The 21,240-nt window shown below is 42.6% G+C and overlaps 1 protein-coding gene across 3 annotated transcripts in view; it reads left to right on the forward strand.

The window, feature by feature from the left end:
- Positions 1 to 20,261, forward strand: part of abca2 (ATP-binding cassette, sub-family A (ABC1), member 2) — a 103,120-nt gene extending 82,859 nt beyond the window's left edge. For 2 of the 3 annotated variants that reach the window (XM_072664786.1, XM_072664788.1), the window contains exons 25-49: positions 1,347 to 1,522; positions 2,105 to 2,225; positions 3,462 to 3,740; positions 4,198 to 4,413; positions 5,112 to 5,214; positions 5,393 to 5,718; positions 5,847 to 6,060; positions 6,474 to 6,579; positions 6,676 to 6,787; positions 9,248 to 9,308; positions 9,404 to 9,578; positions 9,686 to 9,801; positions 11,498 to 11,645; positions 11,748 to 11,871; positions 12,031 to 12,163; positions 12,506 to 12,626; positions 12,765 to 12,943; positions 14,760 to 14,901; positions 15,779 to 15,913; positions 16,016 to 16,119; positions 16,339 to 16,431; positions 16,512 to 16,614; positions 17,723 to 17,860; positions 17,967 to 18,176; positions 18,315 to 20,261. In XM_072664786.1, the coding sequence (XP_072520887.1) occupies positions 1,347 to 1,522; positions 2,105 to 2,225; positions 3,462 to 3,740; positions 4,198 to 4,413; positions 5,112 to 5,214; positions 5,393 to 5,718; positions 5,847 to 6,060; positions 6,474 to 6,579; positions 6,676 to 6,787; positions 9,248 to 9,308; positions 9,404 to 9,578; positions 9,686 to 9,801; positions 11,498 to 11,645; positions 11,748 to 11,871; positions 12,031 to 12,163; positions 12,506 to 12,626; positions 12,765 to 12,943; positions 14,760 to 14,901; positions 15,779 to 15,913; positions 16,016 to 16,119; positions 16,339 to 16,431; positions 16,512 to 16,614; positions 17,723 to 17,860; positions 17,967 to 18,176; positions 18,315 to 18,350 (3,671 nt within the window). In that variant the 3' untranslated portion in view covers positions 18,351 to 20,261. The remainder of the gene's footprint in view (positions 1 to 1,346; positions 1,523 to 2,104; positions 2,226 to 3,461; positions 3,741 to 4,197; positions 4,414 to 5,111; positions 5,215 to 5,392; positions 5,719 to 5,846; positions 6,061 to 6,473; positions 6,580 to 6,675; positions 6,788 to 9,247; positions 9,309 to 9,403; positions 9,579 to 9,685; positions 9,802 to 11,497; positions 11,646 to 11,747; positions 11,872 to 12,030; positions 12,164 to 12,505; positions 12,627 to 12,764; positions 12,944 to 14,759; positions 14,902 to 15,778; positions 15,914 to 16,015; positions 16,120 to 16,338; positions 16,432 to 16,511; positions 16,615 to 17,722; positions 17,861 to 17,966; positions 18,177 to 18,314) is intronic. The other variant, XM_072664787.1, reaches the window with a different exon arrangement.
- The last annotated feature ends 979 nt before the right edge of the window (positions 20,262 to 21,240 follow it).

A 21,240-nucleotide genomic window follows, 5' to 3' on the forward strand; every position in this document is an offset into this window, starting at 1 on the left:
TTTACATGTGCTGTCTTTCTTTTTCTGATGTAGATTTTTTAGAAGCAAAGTGGCCAATTTTGGAAATTTTGGCCCGTCACACATTTATTGTTAACACATTAATGCATTTATTGTTTACTGTGTATTGTTTTAAAAATAAAATAAACTACGAAATTACTGAATTGGATTATGAAAAATAGGAAAATGTTACATAACAAAAATAAAAAGTTTTATGACGTTGTTTAAATATTTATTTTTTGCAAACCACCCCCCCCCCCCCCCCTTCCTATTCATTCGCAGTTTGAATACCTCCGTTCTAAAGAGATAAAGAGGGGGTCATATAATGATGAAATATGATCATTTTTTGGACATAAAGAATAAAAAAGTAGGAAATGGCTTATTTAATGGAAAGCACTTGTACTTGTGGTGTGGACGTTTTGCTTGTTTTGTTTTTTTAAACCCAGGGGTTTCCAGTGCCAGTCCTGCAGGCGCTACACTTTGCACAATTTTATGCTTTCCCTCATCTGGCACACCTGATTCAGCCGAATAACAAGCTGGGTCAGGTGTGTTAGAACACATAAAGCATTATGTGCAGGGCATGTGGTCCCCAAGACTGATTTTAGCAGCCTCGCTTTTAACTTTTAAATATATTTATATGTACATTACCTGAACTAGACTTCTTAGGGTTACTTTATAACACTTGACTTAAGCCCTGCTGCATAACATTCATATAATTATACCATAAACATGTCATGGAAGATGTCATATGCTGTCACGTGTTGTCATGGCAGATTATGCCTACTAATCCACTGTTAAATCAGAATATTATGACCACCCCTGATTTAGAATGAACTCGACCCATTATATCAGCTCTACTCACCATATAGGAGCACTGTGTATTTCTATAATTCCAGACTGTAGTCAGACTAATTCTCCTTTCACACTGTTCTTCAGTGCTCAGGACCCCTCAGTACTGACCACCACAGAGCAGGTAGTATTTACAGTAGGTGGTGGGTCAGCATTGTCAGCACTTTTCTTTTCAAACCAGGGGTGGCCATAATATTCTGATATGACTGTATTACAGAAGTATGTTACAGTTACTGTTTATTGTCCATAACCAGCTATTTTAATATAGTACTGTCATATTTCTTTACATAATGTTCCCCGACAGTGCATGACTGCATTATAAACCTGCTATGACACCTTTATGGCTGATTATGTCAGTTTTATGAACAAGTAAAGTGTTACTGGGCAGACACGTGTCTCTCTCTGTGTCATTACCATTACTGTTTGTTCCACTTGTACACTTTTACATTTGCAGTCTTTTCTCTCCACTCTTTGCTTAACCTCTGTTTATGTGTCTCCAGATCAGTCGAGTGTGCCCCCGTCCTCCTCCCTCTCTCCGTGCTCAGAGAGCAGAGTCACTCAGTTTATCCGACAGTACGTGGCCTCCTGCCTGCTGGTGTCTGACTCCAACACAGAACTGTCCTACGTCTTACCATCCGAGGCCGTCAAAAAGGGCTGCTTTGAGAGATTGTTTCAGGTACGCACATACATACACGCGCATTCACTTGCTACTGGGGGGCTTTATAGCCCACACTTTAGCATGAAGCCAGTAGGTCCATTTTCATCTGCTCCAGGTAGTCCTATTCTATTGGCAGTGCTTCTCTACAGCAGTGGGACTAGACTGTGGGACTATGTGCATTTTTGTCAGTGCATTCATTAGACGGGGTGTCCACAAACATTTGGACAAAGGTAAAGGTGCACATGCATCGAAACCTATCTGTGGTAGTGAACACACATACTAGTGAACTAGGGGCAGTGAGCACACACACACCCAGAGCGGTGGGCAGCCAACCTCAGCGCCCGGAGAGCAGAGAGGGTGAAGGGCCTTGCTCAAGCGCCCAACAGTGGCAGCTTGCCGAGCCCGGGTATCAAACCCACAACCCTGTCATCAATAGCCCGGAGCTCTAACCACTAAGCCACCACAGAGTGTATATTCAAGCTCTTTAAAACCAATATTCTTGAAATATGATGTGTGTGAGATGCTCAGGCATTGTTAAAACGACCAGTGGGACGTCTGTATCAGACCAGTGTGGATCTGAGTTGTGGTTTCTCTTCACAGGCCCTGGAGCAAAGTCTGGATAGCTTGGCCCTTACCAGCTTTGGGGTGATGGACACCACGCTGGAGGAGGTTTTCCTCAAAGTGTCAGAGGAAGATCTATCTATGGAGAACAGTGACGCAGGTGAAAAGAGGCAGGATAAAGAACTGACCACTGTGTTTGCCATTTGCAGATCATGATCCTATAAGTCTAGAGCACAGATTTCCCAACCCATCACTGGAATAACTTTAGGCCACAAATTCCTCTGAAGCCCACAAGGCCTGCTTGACAACATTAGCTTACATAGCCTGACTAAAAAACTTTAGCTGCATTTACAATATGCCACATCGCCAGTTTCGTCAGATTGAATATGAACATTTGTTTCATATTCAAACTTTCCGGTGAAGCATGGAAAATTTGCTCATTATTGCAGTTTCAGGGTTCCCTGTTCATTTTGATTCATCACTACCAAATTACAGGGACTCAGATTAACGGCCCACATAATTATCATATAATACATTTGCTTTTGGATTATTTGAAAATCAACGCATTTACGAATGAACAGACTTAGCAGGACATGATTTGAGGATGTTGTCTGAAGGGAAGTACAATGTAGACATTGTGTTGAATTCCTATTACTTAGGTTAATGTGCTGTTATTTTAGCACTTTCATTAAACTGTAAAAATACTAACAGCTCTAACTCAAAAACCTCAGTTAAAAAGCTGCCTAAAAGTTCAATCAGATTTGAATTACGCTAATTAGAACAAACAACAAAGAACAGTAAAACCACCAAAAATATTCAACTAACTTAAAATAGTTGAGTAATATGTTGGTTATATCCAGTTTTATGTACAGACATAGCCATAACTTAGTGCCACAGGTTCATTAAAAAAAAGACTCCTGAACTCTGGTAAATGAAAAAGGACATTATAACTTATTGCTCAAGTATTATTTACAGTGCAGGAATGTGGAGTGGACTTTCTTCCTTCTCTGGTGGGTGGTGATTGAGCTGGGACAAATTCTAAACATGGAGCTTTGGGTCATGTCAGACAGAACAGAACATTTTTAGGCTATAACTGAGTTTGGACCAAAATTTCAGGCCCAATGTATCCTCTTCTTGCTGACCACTCCGCAGCTATATAGACACAATTCCAGTTCCAGATTTATACATTTCTCATATTTCCAATGAAATCCATTCTATCAAAGTTATTAAAGACAAAAATGCTGTGGGTTCAACTGAGAGGCCTCTAAATTGTGGACACGGTCACTACAAGGTTGAGCCTGAAATACACTGATCTAGTACAATAAGATACAATAAGAAGATACCTGTCTGTTGAGCTTTGATTTCCATGTTCTTCTGATCTTCTAATCTCTCTCAGATATGAAGGACTCTCCTGGAGGCTCCTCTGCGGGTAAGCCCTCGACTCTGACTGGGCCACAGGCTGATGGAGCTGTGGTTGGTGCTGTGACACGCCCAGAAGTGGAGTTGAGTAATCTGGTGATGTGCTCCAGACTGAGTCCCAGTCAGTCCTCGTTGCGCTCCGACTCGTCTCTGGGATCAGTGCGGGGTGACGAGGGTGGACCATATTCCGACTTTTATGGAGAATATTGCCCCCTGTTTAATAACAACCAGGACCCAGAGTCTGCCAGCCTCAGGGGTGAGTGTGTTACATTGTCATATGGATTTTTTTAATTGCAAGTATCCGGGCATGCCGTTTTTCTTCCACCTTCAAAAACACACATGGTCTGTGAATTGGCTGTGCTAAACTGGCCCTTAGGTGTAAGTGAATGGGTATGTGTGGGTGTCCCGCAGCGGACTGGTGCCCTGTCCAAGGGGTTATTTCTGCCTTGTGTCCAATTATTCTGGGCAGGTTCTGGACCACCTGTGACCTTGAACAGGAAGAAGTGGATAAGAAGATGGATAGATGCAGGGATATGGTGGTGAAAAGCTCAACACTGCTGGTGGCACGTTGTTGTGATGAAGCCCTACTGCTTTCTGTGTCTTAGACTAATGCAAGGAGCAACTACCAGATGCTGGTTCATCTGTATGCATTACGGTTAGACTGGAATATCAGTGCTTCCCTTCATTTCCAGTGTCTTTCTGTGTTTCCCCAGAAGAGGCGACGTGCTCTCCAGAACCGGTCGTGCTGGAGGGTCAGGGCAGCTTCAAGCTGGAGGGCTGGTGGCTCAGGCTGCGCCAGTTCCACGGCCTCATCGTCAAAAGGTTCCACTGCGCCAAGAGAAACACCAAAGGCCTCTTCTCTCAGATCCTGCTGCCCGCCTTCTTTGTTTGTGTGGCCATGACCGTTGCTCTGTCCGTGCCTGAGATAGGTGAGCAAGATTTTAAAAGGAAAAATATTCTTGAGCTCTGCTAATGACGATTGTGGAGCCCAGGCGACCAAATGGGATACCACAGCAACCACTCGGCAGTACCATTGCAACAACCTTGCAACACTATAGCATCCATCTAGCAACACCATGACAACGAGATACCATAGCAACCACCAAGCAACCTCCTTTGCAACATCATAGCAACCACCTGGGATCCCATGACAACCACATAGCAACACCCTACCACTCACCTATCAACCATTTAGCAAAACTTCAGCAACCACCTAGGAACTACCATGCAAGACTATGGCACATATTTAGCAACTGCCTGAGCTACCGTAGCACCTTCCTTGCAATCTCTTAGCAACACCACAGCAACCACCACAGATACCATAGCAACCATCTGACAATGCCATAGTAACCACCTGGACTACCATAGCAAGCACCTTACAACACAATAGCAACTACCTGGGGTACCATAGGAAACACAAAGCAGCGACAAATTTACTCTATAGCAACCAACATAGCTAAAACAGTTTCACCCTATTCACCATAGCAACAGCCTAGCAACTGCCTGGAAGTGGAAACCACTTAAGCTGTGCAGCCATTCTCTGTTTCCTTTAACACGTGCACTTTTTTATTCTAGAATCTCATTCTCTGGATATATAACCTGTAGCCTCTCCATTTGTCTTTTGTAGGTGACCTGCCCCCCCTCATTCTTTCACCCTCTCAGTATCATAACTACACCCAGCCCAGAGGAAACTTCATCCCCTACGCCAATGAGGACCGACTGCAGTACAGGTAAAACCCATTATCAGAGCATCTAATACTACAGTCACATTGCAGAGTAGAAGTGGCACAGATTTCGTCAAGCGTATTTCATATGTTCTCTTAAATCAGGCATGCAAACAGCATGTGTGCATACATCTTAATATAAAAATGAAATGCCCATGTGAGTCCACCACTAACTCTGCTCCAGGAGTAAGCTGTCACCGGACGCCAGCCCCCAGAAGATAATCAACACCTTACGATTTCCATCAGGCGTGGGTGCCACCTGTGTGCTGAAAACGCCCTTCAACAGCACCCTGGACCAGCTAGCCCAGACACTCAACCCCTACGCCAACAACTCCAAAACACTGGCTGCACGCTACTTTGACTCCATGTGCCTGGACTCCTTTACCCAGGGTGTCCCCTTGTCCAACTTCGTCCCACCTCCACCATCCCCTGCGCCATCTGATGACCCCGAGCCACGCTTCGAGGATGGCCTCTGGAACTACACAGCCACACCACCAACCACTGTTCACGGTGAGGCCGACCACAGCAATCTGCACAGGACCCCCTGTATTTCACACTGTAAATAAAATGGCTAAAAGGTCTTGCTTATAACATCTGTGTCATCTGTTTCAATTTGTGCTGTGTGTGTGTGTGTGCAGAGATGGTGACGTCTCCTCCTCCGCTGCCCCTGTCTATCCATGAGCCAGTGCGCTGTATCTGCTCCATGCAGGGCACAGGCTTCTCCTGCCCCAGCGGCGTCGGTGGGCGGCCACCCCTAATGAAGGTGGTCACTGGGGACATCCTGGTGGACATCACCGGCCGCAACGTGTCTGAGTACCTCCTCTACACGTCGGATCGCCTGAGACTACACAGGTACATACATTATGTGGACAAAAGTTTTGGGACACCTGTACAAAATAGTTTATCGAACTGTCCATACTGTGCAGTAAAGATTTTCTATTAGATTTTGGAGCATTGCTGTGAGGATTTGATTGCATTTAGCAACCAGAGCGTTAGTGAGGTCAGGATGTTGGATGATCACCACCCCACCTCATCCCAACTCCCCAATTCATCCCAAGAGTACTGGATGGAGCACCAGAGAGTTCCACTGCTCCACAGCTCTGGGCATTATACCCATCTAGCCCACTCTTGACATTAGGCGTGGTGCCAATAGGTTTATGTACTAGAAGGGGTGTCCACAAACATTTGGACATATAGTGTACAATAATTACAGGCACAGGACTAAATTAAGTTGCATTGCTAATACAAATATTGTTGTGCTGCAGGTATGGAGGCATCACTGTTGGAAACATCCAGAAGTCAGTCCCAGCATCTTTTGGGAGGAAGACGCCACCCATGGTGCGCAAAATAGCAGTGCGGCGTTCTGCTCAGGTGAGAAAGTGCACTGTTCTCCAGTGCTCTGATGTTTCTGAAGGTTATATCTGCTTTGATCCTCAGGTTTCTTGTTTCTTCACCCTTTCTTCACAGGTGCTGTACAATAACAAAGGCTACCACAGCATGCCCACCTACCTTAATGTGCTCAACAATGCCATCCTGCGGGCCAACCTGCCTCTTAGCAAAGGAAACCCTGCAGCTTATGGTGAGAGTCCAAGCTCAGTAGGATTACACAGATAATGTCATATTTCATACCTACGTTCTTTCAAATGAAATGTCAAATGCTGTAACTACATTTAACCCCCTTAAACTCTAAAGGTCCATCTGTAGCTCCAGACGTCCTGCTCTTACTCTCACAACCCTATACTGCTCTATATCAGTTGAATAACAATTACTGGACAATAAACCATGATTTCCCAACTTCGATTTAAATACATACATATAAATATGCTACTAAGGGTTCTTTGAGCGATGCCATAGCAGAACCACTTTTAGTTCTATTAAGAACATTTATAGAAGAGATTTGTGAAGAACCTTTACATCAAATCATAGTTCTTTAGACTTTTTAATGTTCTTCACACTCACACTCTCTTTATCTTTATGGAACCAAAAGTGGTTCCTGTAGGGCAGGGATGCACAGCTCTAGTGGAGTTTGTATGTGGTATGTGCCCTACTCAAACATATGTTTTGATACCAATCAGATTCAACTCATCTGTTAATTACCAGACCAGAAAAAGGCAATGTGCAGGGTTAGGAGTCTTGTCTAAGAATTTGCTATGGGGAAGGCAGTGATGTTAACCACTAGGCTACACCACCCACTTCTGCTTGTGGTTTCCTTTTAGTTCCCAAAAACAGACCTGTTGACTGTAAAAGCACTTCATATACATACAGTAAGGCTTTTACTGAATGCAGATTGTTGTAGAACACATTTCACAAGAATTTAGGAGATTTCTTTTAGCAGTATAGCTGTGTAAGCTGACATTTTACCAGAGCTGATTTTTACTGTGTTGATACATGCACTCTTTTATAACTTTTGAAAGGTGAATATGCCATTAATATCACATAAATTGTATAAAGAGTTTTAATTTTGGGAGTGGGTGGAGTCTGCTGTCAGCTCCACCAGCACAAAGACTAATGTTGTTATTGACCCAACCCACACATGTAGTACTTATTTCTTATGAACCAATCAGAGTTAAGATAACATTGGGCTGTGTATTGACACAAGCCTGGTGACACGCTACAGATCATGATACAATGGTCCCGATTGAATTAATTGTGTTAGGAAACCTGTTATTGTGTAAAAATACAGTACAGTATACATAAAACCAGAGTATCTGAGTTCTCCAATCAGGACAGTGGGATTTGAAGGCCAAGGATTAAACACAACACAAAATGAACCTCTGTCTGACACCAATCTTTACATTTAAACTATAAATTAAAAATCAATACTGTGTTTTTGAGAAACTATACAGTATTGCAAAGCATAATATTGAAATACTGTGATATACGGATATTGTCTTACTTTTCTATTATCGCACTGTGAAACGTAAGCCACATTTCAGGAGCATTGAAGTGATTGAAATGATCATTTGTGTAATTGATCAGGGTTAGCAACCAAGACAAACCTGAAAAGAGTGTAGAACATATTGATTTATGTAAAAATTCATAATTAAACACTATAAGAGCTTTAAATTACATTGAAAGTGGCAATCATCAGGGTCCAAGCACAGAGCGAGTAGGAAACAAATGAAGGGTAGTGCTTTAAGACTGGCCTTATTTATTATAGACGAGGAGCCCTAAAAGGAGATTTGTGGACGTGACTTTCAGTAAACTAAATAATTCAAGAGCAGTTACCCCAATATTTTAGTCTCACAGTGCAAAATGATGCACCAGAAATGTCGGGTTAAAACCGTTTTCTGCTAGGAGTGATACTACAGGGGGTTCAGTGTCTTTTTCTCTGTTAATGAGTTTCTTGTCTGGTGTTGCATCACTGTTTGAACATCGTACTAAACATAGGATCATCCTTTATTAAGACATTCTTTTATGTCTGTCTCATTCAAACACTGGTTTTGTTATACCTTTAAACTCATGTTGTGTTGCCACAATAGTACACTACATGTCCAAATGTTTGTGGACATCTCTTCTAATGAATGCATCCAGCTACTTTATGTTGCACCCATTGCTGACACAGATGCAAATCCACACAGACAGCTTGTCTAGTCCCTGTAGAGAGAAGTACCGCCAATATAATAGGACTCTCTGCAGTAGATAAACATGAACCTATTGAGCTGTGGAGCAGTGTTCTCTGGAATGATGATGGTGCTCCACCCAATACATTTGTTGGGGAGTTAGGGATGTGGTGATCATCATCCAACATCCTGACCTCATTAATGCTCTAGTCGCTGAATGAAATCCTCAGATCCTCATAGCAAAGCTTCTCCAAAATTGAGGACAATGCCGTCCCTGGACAGTAGAGATAGTTGCTCCAACATATGCAGAATACATTGCTTTTTAAATGCCTTGTATATGGAAGAAACAATGAATGAGCAGGTGTCCCAATACTTTTGTCCATTTAGTTTGTATTATGCACAACAGATAGAGACTGCTAAAATGATTTGGTTTATGTAATTGATTCATTATGATTTATGTGTGTTTGTGTGTTCAGGCATCACAGTGACCAATCATCCCATGAACAGGACCAGTGCCAGCCTTTCTCTGGACTATCTGTAAGGATTCTTGTTTTCTTTTAGTGCATTTTGTCTCCTCTTTTTCTATTGGTGCTTTTCTAACCCACCCCCCCTTTTCTCACTTTGTCCACCAGGCTCCAGGGCACCGATGTGGTCATCGCTATCTTTATCATCGTGGCCATGTCTTTTGTTCCGGCCAGCTTTGTGGTCTTCCTAGTGGCCGAGAAGTCCACCAAGGCCAAGCACCTGCAGTTTGTCAGCGGATGCGACCCAGTCATCTACTGGCTTGCCAACTACATATGGGACATGGTGAGGTGGAGGAAGATTGAACAGTTCGCTGTTGCAGTGTTGTGGTGCTGAAATGTGACCTGAAATGAGTTCTCACTCTGTCTCTCTCCCCCTCCCTCTCTCTCTAGCTGAATTACCTGGTTCCGGCCACATGCTGCATTCTCATTCTGTTCGTGTTTGACCTTCCTGCGTACACGTCCCCCAAAAACTTCCCGGCGGTGCTCTCTCTCTTCCTGCTCTATGGGTACACAAACACACTGCACAAAACACACTAATGAGTCTGAATCAAGAGGATAAATAGCTAGGACATGTTTGTGTGGACATGCAGTGACCTTCTATCTACAAAATCATCATTATTCCAAGTCATTTTGGAGCATTTCTATTGGACCGTTCATCATGAAATGTAGCTCAATGTAAAGAACAACTCCCAGACTCACAATATATATGAAAAAGTGAAAAACGGCAAAAAAGGAGATACAAGGTTTTTGAGTGACACTACAGTATGTAAATCATCAAGTTTCAGTGTCGCTACTGTGTTCGACAATGTGAGAAACCATATAAGCAAGTCTGTTAGAGTTTTACTGAGTAACTTAGCGTGATTTGAGGCAAGTGTGTGATGATTTATGCCTAAAGTGTGTATGGTACCAACTAGGGTTACCAGCCATCCCGTAATATACGTAATATACGGAATCGTCCTGTAATTGTAAACAAACAGATATTTTTGTTCCGTATTTTGGAGATTAGACTATTAAGACAGAGCACTGCTGCTCTCCCTCAGAACCACCTCCACATGGATCTGCTCTCCCTTTGCCGATCGTTCGCTACCCAAACAGAGCACCTCTTCTCACTATTGGTCATGAAACAGTTCTCTCAACCAATGAGAAGCGGCATCAGTGTATGCTTCGATATGCCTGACAGAGGCTCGAGATTAAAAAAGGCAGTCTGCAGCTCAGTTTGCTGCTAAACAGAGAAGATGACCACCAATGTGTGCAAGAGAGAGTTTGTGCCAACTGCTCTGTCTGCCTCCTAGTTTTCTCCACAGTAGCTGGAGCTCCTCAGTCCAGCATCACAAGCTAAAGTTAGCTAAAGCTAAAGAAGCCAATTTCACAGCAGTAAAGAAGAGCTACTCTGATGGGCACTACAGCTGAACCAGAGGAGAGTTTGGACACACCTCGTTGAATGTGTGCTGATCATCATCTTACATACATTTGACCTAAATGCTGGAGTGACCAGTGAAAAAAAAAAGGAGGCTGAGGACACAAAGGTATCCACCTTAGTTGGGATGTTGTTGCTGGGGGGTTCAAGTAGGCCTTAGAGCTTACATTGATCTGAAAGGAGATGATTTGGTCAGTAAGGCTGTTAAGGCTATTTACTAAACGAGTAAATGTGTATGGACCACCGTTGGTACCACCGAAAGTGGTACTATCTTCTTCTACTATCAAAGAATAGCCCCACCAGTTTCTACAGACGTCCCTGTAGTTCCCAAGTAATACTGTATTAATTTAAAAGGGGTTAATGTACAGTAACGTTCTGTAGTTGCATGGTTTGAGAGGTATCTCCACTCTCATCCATACACATTGCCACGGTCATAGAACTTAGTCCTACTTGAAACCCCCCAGCCACGACATCCTAACTTCAGTGGAGACCTGAGTGTCCCCTTTTTTGTCCTCTTTTTTGAAAACAATCAGATTGGATCAGATGTTTCTAAGTTCATGATCAGCACAAATTCGACCAGCTGTGCCCAAACTTTTGCCTGTAACTGTATGTATGTAGGAAAATTGCAGGCCTGCCTGTTTCTTCAAGGTTCGTATGAGAAAACCAGTGTACTTTTTTTTCATGTACTTTGATGCTTTATGCTGATTTATGGATGCAGAAAGACTCACTGCTATGCTTATATTTGTATCAACATTAACATCATATAACATCTCATCTTTCTCTAGCTGGTCTATAACTCCTATCATGTATCCGGCCTCGTTCTGGTTCGAGGTTCCCAGCACTGCCTACGTTTTCCTCATCGTCATAAACCTCTTCATAGGAATCACAGCCACCGTGGCTACTTTCCTCCTGCAGCTGTTTGAACATGACAAGGTACAGCACAGCGAGATAATTACTATCTTAATTGATCTGGGTGGAAGTGAAAGCAGTACTTGTTTCGTTTTAATTGGGATGTTTTTTTTCTTTCTCTCCAAGGATCTGAAGCTGGTGAACAGCTATCTGAAGTCGTGTTTCCTCATCTTTCCTAATTATAACCTGGGTCACGGGCTGATGGAGATGGCCTACAATGAATACATTAATGAGTACTATGCCAAGATAGGTAAGCTCATGCTCTGTCAGACATGGGATGTCCTGCTCTGCTCTTTGCTGCCCTCTAATGGCCGAATGTATCTGTGTGTGTGTGTGTGTGTGTGTGTGTGTGTGTGTGTGTTTGTTTGTGTGTGTGTGTGTATGTGTGTACTTGTGTGTGTCAATGCAGGTCAGTTTGATAAGGTGAAGTCTCCATTTGAGTGGGACATCGTGACCCGTGGACTGGTGGCCATGACCATAGAGGGTTTTGTGGGCTTTCTCATCACTATTCTGTGCCAATACAACTTCCTCAGAAAACCCCAGTAAGTTTGCATGTGTGTGTGGGTGTCGGTGGTCACTGGGGTTGTCACAATACCAGAATATTGACTTTAATATGAAGTCTAGTATCAGTGTGGCCAATACTTAGACCACAATTATTACATTTACTAGGTCACATGCCGCAGTAAAATAGTGCTGTGCCCCACTAAAGTCACGGTGGTAGAACCTGAATTGAGCAGCAGAACTACAGGATACTCCACTACAGGCACTACATTTCCCATAATGTTTAGGTTAAATTTGGCAAACGTTCGATACTTCATGCAACATTAGTGGTGGTAAGAGAACGGCGTCCAGCTCCACTGAGTGTTTTCGTCTTCATCGTGCAGGAGAGTGCCTGTGAACAGTCAGCCGATTGAGGATGATGACATGGACGTGGCGTGTGAACGGCGAAGAGTGCTTAGAGGAGATGCCGAAAATGACATGCTGAATATTGAAAACCTCACTAAGGTCAGACAGTAAACGTCCGTTTTACCCATTTTCTTAGCTCTTGTCTGTGTATATATGTGTGTGTGTGTGTGTGTGTGTGTGTGTGTGTGGTCAAAACAATCTCATACGTAGAACTGCATTTTGCATTTTCATTTGTAGGTGTATAAATCTCGTAAGATGGGGCGTATCCTAGCAGTGGACCGTCTGTGTCTGGGTGTCCGTCCTGGGGAGTGTTTTGGGCTGCTGGGCGTCAACGGGGCAGGAAAGACCACCACCTTCAAAATGCTGACTGGAGACGAAAGCACCACAGGAGGGGAGGCCTTTATCGGAGGACACAGGTATGGAGACGTCACCAAACAGCCATGATATATGGAGTCAAAGGTTTACTCTCACTTTCTCTCTTTACCCTCGCTCTTTACTCTCTCTTAATTCTCACTTTCTCTCTTTACCCTCGCTCTTTACTCTCTCTTAATTCTCACTTTCTCTCTTTACCCTCGCTCTTTACTCTCTCTTAATTCTCACTTTCTCTCTTTACCCTCGCTCTTTACTCTCTCTTAATTCTCACTTTCTCTCTTTACCCTCGCTCTTTACTCTCTCTTAATTCTCACTTTCTCTCTTTACCCTCGCTTTTTACTCTCTTGCTTTCTCTTTTTACTCTCACTTTCTCTCTTAACTTTTTTTACTCTCACTTTCTCTCTTTACTCTTTTTACTCTCACTTTACTCTCACTTTCTCTCTTAACTTTTTTTACTCTCACTTTACTCTCACTTTCTCTCTTAACTTTTTTTACTCTCACTTTCTCTCTTTACTCTTTTTACTCTCACTTTACTCTCACTTTCTCTCAACTTTTTTTACTCTCACTTTCTCTCTTAACTCTTTTTACTCTCACTTTCTCTCTTTACTCTTTTTACTCTCACTTTACTCTCACTTTCTCTCTTAACTTTTTTTACTCTTACTTTCTCTCTTTACTCTTTTTACTCTCACTTTCTCTCTTTACTCTTTTTACTTTTACTTTCTCTCTTTACTCTTTTTACTCTCACTTTCTCTCTTTACTCTTTTTACTTTTACTTTCTCTCTTTACTCTTTTTACTCTCACTTTCTCTCTTTACTCTTTTTACTTTTACTTTCTCTCTTTACTCTTTTTACTCTCACTTTCTCTCTTTACTCTTTTTACTTTTACTTTCTCTCTTTACTCTTTTTACTCTCACTTTCTCTCTTTACTCTTTTTACTCTCACTTTCTCTCTTTACTCTTTTTACTCTCACTTTACTCTCACTTTCTCTCTTTACTCTTTTTACTCTCACTTTCTCTCTTTACTCTTTTTACTCTCACTTTACTCTCACTTTCTCTCTTTACTCTCTATTTTACTTTCTTTTTACTCTCACTTTCTCTCTTTACTCTTTTTACTTTTACTTTCTCTCTTTACTCTTTTTACTCTCACTTTCTCTTTACTCTTTTTACTCTCACTTTCTCTTTACTCTTTTTACTCTCACTTTACTCTCACTTTCTCTCTTTACTCTTTTTACTCTCACTTTCTCTCTTTACTCTTTTTACTCTCACTTTCCCTCTTTACTCTTTTTACTCTCACTTTCTCTCTTAACTTTTTTTACTCTCACTTTCTCTCTTTACTCTTTTTACTCTCACTTTCTCTCTTAACTTTTATTACTCTCACTTTCTCTCTTTACTCTTTTTACTCTCACTTTCTCTCTTTTCTCTTTTTACTCTCACTTTACTCTCACTTTCTCTCTTTACTCTTTTTACTCTCACTTTACTCTCACTTTCTCTCTTTACTCTTTTTACTCTCACTTTCTCTCTTTACTCTTTTTACTCTCACTTTACTCTCACTTTCTCTCTTTACTCTTTTTACTCTCACTTTCTCTCTTTACTCTTTTTACTCTCACTTTACTCTCACTTTCTCTCTTTACTCTCTATTTTACTTTCTCTTTACTCTCACTTTCTCTCTTGCTTTCTTTCTTTACATTTTCTTTACTCTCACTTTCTGTCTTTATTATTCTTACTCTCACTCTCACTCTTGCTTTCTCTCTTTTCTCCCACTTTCTCTGTTGCTTTCTTTCTTTACTCTCACTTTCTTTATTACTTTCTCTTTACCCTCTTTACCTCTCACTTTCTTGCTTTCTCTCCTTCTCTCTCTCTAGTATCCTGAGGGAGTTGCTGCGGGTGCAGCAGAGTATTGGCTACTGTCCTCAGTTTGATGCTCTTTTTGAAGATCTGACAGCGCGAGAGCACCTGGAGCTATACACACGCCTCCGGGGTATACCGTGGAAGGATGAGGAGCGGGTAAACACACACACACACACACACACACACACACACACAGAATCATGACGGTTTCACAGTCACGCTCATTTTGTGGGCTCGGTCAAAGGGGCTGCTGAAAGGCCTGTAGAGAGCTGATCTGAAGGACAGTAACTACAGTTCCATTCAGATTCAGCTCCTTCTGTTTCTAATTCAGACAGCAGGACCATCTGTGCTCCCCTGGACTCCAGCATTCAGGGACGGGTGTGGCTTTGTTTGAATTTGGACTGTGGTCACAGAAGTCAGTGGTGTATGACTGTGATTAATTCTGCCACACATTTCCATTCAGTCCTTGTGTGTGAACTTTACCTCCATATAAAATACATTTACAATGAACATGGACACATTTTCAGTTTATGGGTTGATCTCCTGCTCCTGGTTGGTTTGATGGAGTGTAGGATGCAGTTCTCTGCAGCAGCTCTGCTATTACTGTTAACAGCTCTTAAGCTACTTTAAGCTCAGTCATAATGACTCCATTTTCATCCCTATTCCCTCTTTCCCTGTAATTTATTCACATTTTACATCCCCCCTGCTTCCCTCTATCTCTCTCTCTCCCTTACTTTGTTTTTCCTGCTCTCTTTCTCCCTTACTCTTTCCTTTTTTTCTTTCTCATGCTCTCTCTCCCCCTCTTTCCTTCTCTATCCTTCATTTTCCTTTTCATTTTTACCAATCCTTTTACTCTCTCTCCGCCTTCCTGTCCCTGTGAACCCAACCCACTCTCTGACTTTATTTCTTTCCCTGTATTTTTCTGTCTATCCTTGCTGCTCGTTTTTCTTTCATATTCTCTCTTTATTTCTATCTCTCTCTGTCTCTCCCTCTTTCCCTATCTCCTCACTCTTTTACTCTCTCCCTTTCTCAGGTCGTGCAGTGGGCTTTGGAGAAGCTGGAGTTGTCTAAATACGCAGATAAGCCGGCGGGCACTTACAGCGGGGGAAACAAGCGCAAGCTCTCCACGGCCATCGCTTTGATCGGATACCCCTCTCTGATTTTCCTGGTTAGAGCTCATTAGGCCTGTTCTCCTTAAGTGCTCTTTACTGGCTGGATTGATTACAGGAAGCTCAGTAAGTCCTAACCATAATAATGTCCTCCTCTGTAGGACGAGCCCACCACAGGCATGGACCCCAAAGCCCGCCGTTTCCTGTGGAACCTCATTCTAGACATCATCAAGACGGGAAGATCGGTGGTGCTGACCTCACACAGGTGATAAAACTGTTACGGAATTCGGAGGAGCCGAGGATAGTCAGGGTAGAAACGATTTCTTAATTCATCCTGGTTTTGGTCGGTTTCCCAGACCCAGATTAAACCTAATCCAGGACTAAGAAGGCATTTCAGTGATAGACTGCCATTGATCCTACAATTTAGTTCTTGACGGGCCTTAATCAGTGTGCTGTTGTCTAAGGAATTGCTTGTTTTTCTCAGTATGGAGGAGTGTGAGGCTCTGTGCACCAGGCTGGGGATCATGGTTAACGGCAGGTTTAAGTGTCTGGGCAGCATTCAGCATCTCAAGAATAGGTAAGTGAGCTCACTGGTTTACAGTACTGATCAAGGTTCAGCTTCTTCACTCTGGTTGACAAAGGATCTCTGTTCCACAGGTTTGGGGACGGTTACATGATCACAGTGCGCACTAAGACTACGGCTAGTGTGAAGGAAGTGATCCGGTTCTTCAACAGGAACTTCCCAGAGGCCATTTTGAAGGTTTGGGTTGCATGACTATTTTATGGCACTTTATCCCTGATAATGTTCAGGAAGTAATTGATTCTAGTCCATTTTACCAATCCGTCCATCCACCCATGCACCACCCCTGGTTTGGAATTAGCTCAGCCTATTGCAATCCATCTGTTTCTCTGCAGACTTACTGTTAGCCCCCTTTCACCCTGTTCTTCAATGGCCAGGACCCCACAGGTATTATTTGGGTGGTGGGTCAGCATTCTCAGCACTGCAGTGACACTGACATGGTGGTAGTGAGTTAGTAGTGTTTGTTGTGCTGCTGGTACAAGTGGATCAGACACAGCAGTTCTGCTGAAGTGTTTAAACACTGTGTCTGTCCACTCACTGTCCACTCCTACTTAGTTGGCCCACTTTGTAGATGTAAAGTAAGAGACAGAGGCTCATCTGTTGCTGCCCAGATGCTGTGGCTGGATATTTCTCAGTCCAGCAGTGACACTGAGGTGTTTAAACACTTGTACCAGTGCAACACACACTACTAACACACTATCACCACATCAGTGCCACTGCAGATCTGAGAATGCTGACCCACCACCCAAATACTACCTGCTCTGTGGCGGTCCTGTGGGGTAATGACTATTGAAGAACAGGGTGATAAGAGGCAAACAGTAAGTCTGCAGAAAAACAGAGGCAGGTAAACATAAATACAGTAAGAAGATACAAGAGCTTCTCATTCTGAAGAACGTAGGTGAGGTCTTGTGAGCTAGTCTGAAGAACAGAGCTTCTCCTCGACGCCCCCCCAGTCCAGCCAGCACAGCATGGATGTGTTCAATTCCATCAGCAGCAGCAGCAGCAGCAGCTCACCTGATTTACCATCATTAAGCCCTGATTTACCATCAAACCAGGTGTTGATATGAGGAGAACTCTAAATAGTACTAGACTCCATGAGGAGAACTTTGGAGATGTTTTAATGAACACAGTGATGGAGAACCACCACAGCTTTCAGCTTTTAGTTATTTGTATTTGTTGTAGTCTCAGTATCTTACTGATCAAAAGACACTAACTGCCCAGATTAGGACCTCTTATGGCCAAAAATATTCTACATGCTTTATTTATGTTTGCTCTCCTCCTTCCTCAGGAGAGACACCACACCAAGATTCAGTACCAGCTGAAGTCAGAGCGCATCTCTCTGGCTCAGGTATTCAGTAAGATGGAGCAGGTGGTGGAGGTGCTGAGCATCGAGGATTACTCTGTCAGCCAAACTACTCTTGACAACGTGAGTGTTGGTTAATGCATTTAAAATCATGATGAGAAGCCAAAATTTGACCAGATGACAAGATGCAAACGCTCCCTTTCTCTCTTTTTTTTGTTTCCTTTTTCAGGTGTTCGTGAACTTTGCCAAAAAGCAAAGCGATAACCTAGAGCAGCAGGAGAGTTCGCCCTCTAGTGGTGGCCAGTCACCACTGCAGCGTCTTCTGAGCATCCTCAGGCCCCGGCCGGCTAATACAGAACTTAGTGCTCTGGTTAGTGAGGAGCCAGAGGAGCTGGAGAGTGACGATGATGAAGGACTTATCAGCTTTGAGGAAGAGAGGGTGAGACTAATAGGGCGGGGAGATTTTTCCTGTTCTATCATGAATTAAAAATATTAAAAATACTTTAAAATACTTCAAATACTTAAAACACCATATAGCCACAGGCTGTAGCTCATTTTGTTCCTTTTTCCTTCTTAGGTGCAGTTGTCCTTCAACACAGATACTCTCTGCTGAAGCAGCGACAAATGTGACCGAGAGAAAAGTGACAAACTAAGCCTCAAGTAAAGATTTCAGCCTGACCAGTGAGAGACATTCCTGAGCTACATCATCTGCGGAAAAGGTCCACCCACCTGGCCTTCCATAGAGATGGCCAGTTTTTCTAGTTTTGCACTGCAACAGCGGACCTAGCATAGAGCCCTGCTGAACACCGCTGGTACATAGGCGTGTTTCAGTGGAAGGCACGGATGGACAGTGCCCGGGAATTAGACTGAACTGATTTGGAGCACATGGATAAGACTCTGAGAAAGCCCTGGGTGTATGGCCTGCGCACTGCTATGAACCTTTGAATCGTGAATCGTGTTCTTATTTCAGATTGAAGCCTGCTGGATGGGATTACTAGAGAATGTATTTGTTGAATGGAAACACATGGTCAGATTTGGGGTTTTTATTTTTGACATTAAAGAAAAAGGACCCTGGAAAAGATCCTGAAATTAATTACATGTTCATGCTGTTCTGAACTAGTGCTTTACAGCGGTTGATGTCATGAGATAACATATCATCCTGATAAGGTATGACCATTTTTTTGGGGTTCGGCCTTTGTATCATATGTTATTTTTATGACAGGTTCTTATTCGTTATATGTAACTACATGTCATTTCTTTTTGTAAAGTTGGACCTAATCTCCGTTAATACGTCAAACCTGCCTTGAGAGCATGCTATAGAGTCAAGCCTGTGGTATGTCCTATATTTTTTGTCTGTAGGTGGAAGAATGATTTATTTTCCCTACTGAGATGTTTTTTGAAGATATATATAAATATATATGTGTGTGTGTGTGATATTTTGAATCGTTAAAAGAATGCTGGCGTACAAATGCACCTTTACGGGAGGCGAGCGAGCTTAGACACAAGACATTGACTTGAGATGATTATGCTAATATGGCCTTTAGTAATCCAGTTGGTCAGAAGCCACCCCGACACTGAGGACACCACGATATCACGTCGGGAATGTAAATTGCATGAACATATATTTTGCACATTGGTGCCTCCCGAACCTTGTTTCTGTTTTCCTCTTTAAAGGAGCATTATGTGAGAATTGGCTTTTTTTTTTGCTCTTGGGCTCCCCTTACAATTGAGGAGCGTAATTCACTTTTACACCACTGCCGTAAATACACATCGCAATATGAGCACCCCCTCGTGAACAGCTGTACACGTGCATTTGTTGACAAGCTGAGAGAACTGTGAAAGAAGCATGTAATCTAAGGCTGTAAAGTAATCTTACGGGATTTACAAAAATATGACTTGCAGCGTTTCACAGTTCTAGCGAGAGGTCTTGATCACGCTCTACCAAAGTTTCGTAGTGCAGTAGCAGCGCAGTCTGGCCTGGAGTGGCAATGACAGAGACCCCATTCTCCTTATTACAGACGGTGGAGCATCAACATGATTCTGAAACTGATATTTGCTACATAATGTTGCTTTAATGGATAAACAGAACACTTTCTATACAGACTCCTTTAAGTTGGACTTGGGTTGTTCAGACAGTGTAGTTCTGGGCTGCATACACTTGTGTTTCCTCACTTTTAGGCAACGTGTTTTTAAAAAAAAAACAAAAAAAACAAACAGCGAACGGCATCGGGCCGATGCAAACTCCTGTGTCAGATGTCAATGTACAGTAAATGTTTGGAAATAACTGTTTCTCCATCACTGTGAAGCCAAAGGTGAACTTTTGATTCACTGTTAAAAAACAACAATAGATTTCAGGACCTTATCAGGAGCTTACAGGTTTAATTTCTGGCGTTTTGTTTTGGAAGCCCATATAGAATGTGTCTGTGCTTATTTTGATCATTTTCTTTCCTGTAATTAATTTTTTCTGTAATTAAATTTACTGTAATGTGTCCTAAAAAGTAAAAAAAAAAAACTTTCCCTCTAATGGTTTGAAATAATTTGAATTGATGTCCAGGATTGTATTTGCTGTAAGTTCTACCTGATCTGTGCTATCACGTGTTGACAGTCTTCAACTCTGTCCGTCCAGTGTGTGGCTCATTCAGTGCTTTTGATTGTAGCTAACAATGATGGTTTATGTTCTTCAGACGTGAGATGGAGAGATCTCATCGTTTCTGAACACGATGCTGTCTATTTCTTGAGCATTTGGAGAGGCATCCAGCTGCAGCTTCTCTAGACGAAGCCTCTGGTTGGGCTGGGTGGAAGTAATTCTTTAAAATAAAAGCTCCAGGCAGAAAACACTGCAGAGCTAGACCATTTGATCTTATTTTAATAATTACTAAGACACATAAAGGATAAAAGGATAAAGGTGCACGTATTCGTCACTGTACAGTGTGGACTGTACAGCGAAATGTGTCCTCCGCATTTAACCCATCTGGTAGTGAACACACACTCACACACACACACGTGTTAGGGGCAGTGAGTACACACACACACCCAGAGCGGTGGGCAGCCAACTCCAGCGCCCGGGGAGCAGAGAGGGTAAAGGGCCTTGCTCAAGGGCCCAACAGTGGCAGCTTGCCGAGCCCGGGAATCGAACCCACAACCCTGTTATCGATATCCCGGCGCTCTAACCGCTGAGCCACCACTGCCCCTATGATACACATGTATCATAGGGAGCCTCTTAAAGGACTAAATTTACATTTACATTAAAGGCCTTTCGCCGACGCTCTTATCCAAAATGACTTACAAAAGTGCATCACTGTTTCCTCAGAAAATACCTTTAGCTAGTTTAACTTTCTGCCCTCAATTTCTTCAATTTAATAAATCGTTCCCTCAGATTAAATAAAGCGTCCTCTTTAAACTGAAGGAATGATGTAAATGATTAAACTGAGAAAACGATTTATTCACTTGAGGGAACAGATTATTAAATCTAGGAAATTATTTATTAAATCAAGGGAACAATT

The sequence above is a fragment of the Salminus brasiliensis genome, chromosome 20 (assembly GCF_030463535.1).
Source record: "Salminus brasiliensis chromosome 20, fSalBra1.hap2, whole genome shotgun sequence".
In the NCBI taxonomy this organism is placed as follows: domain Eukaryota; kingdom Metazoa; phylum Chordata; class Actinopteri; order Characiformes; family Bryconidae; genus Salminus; species Salminus brasiliensis.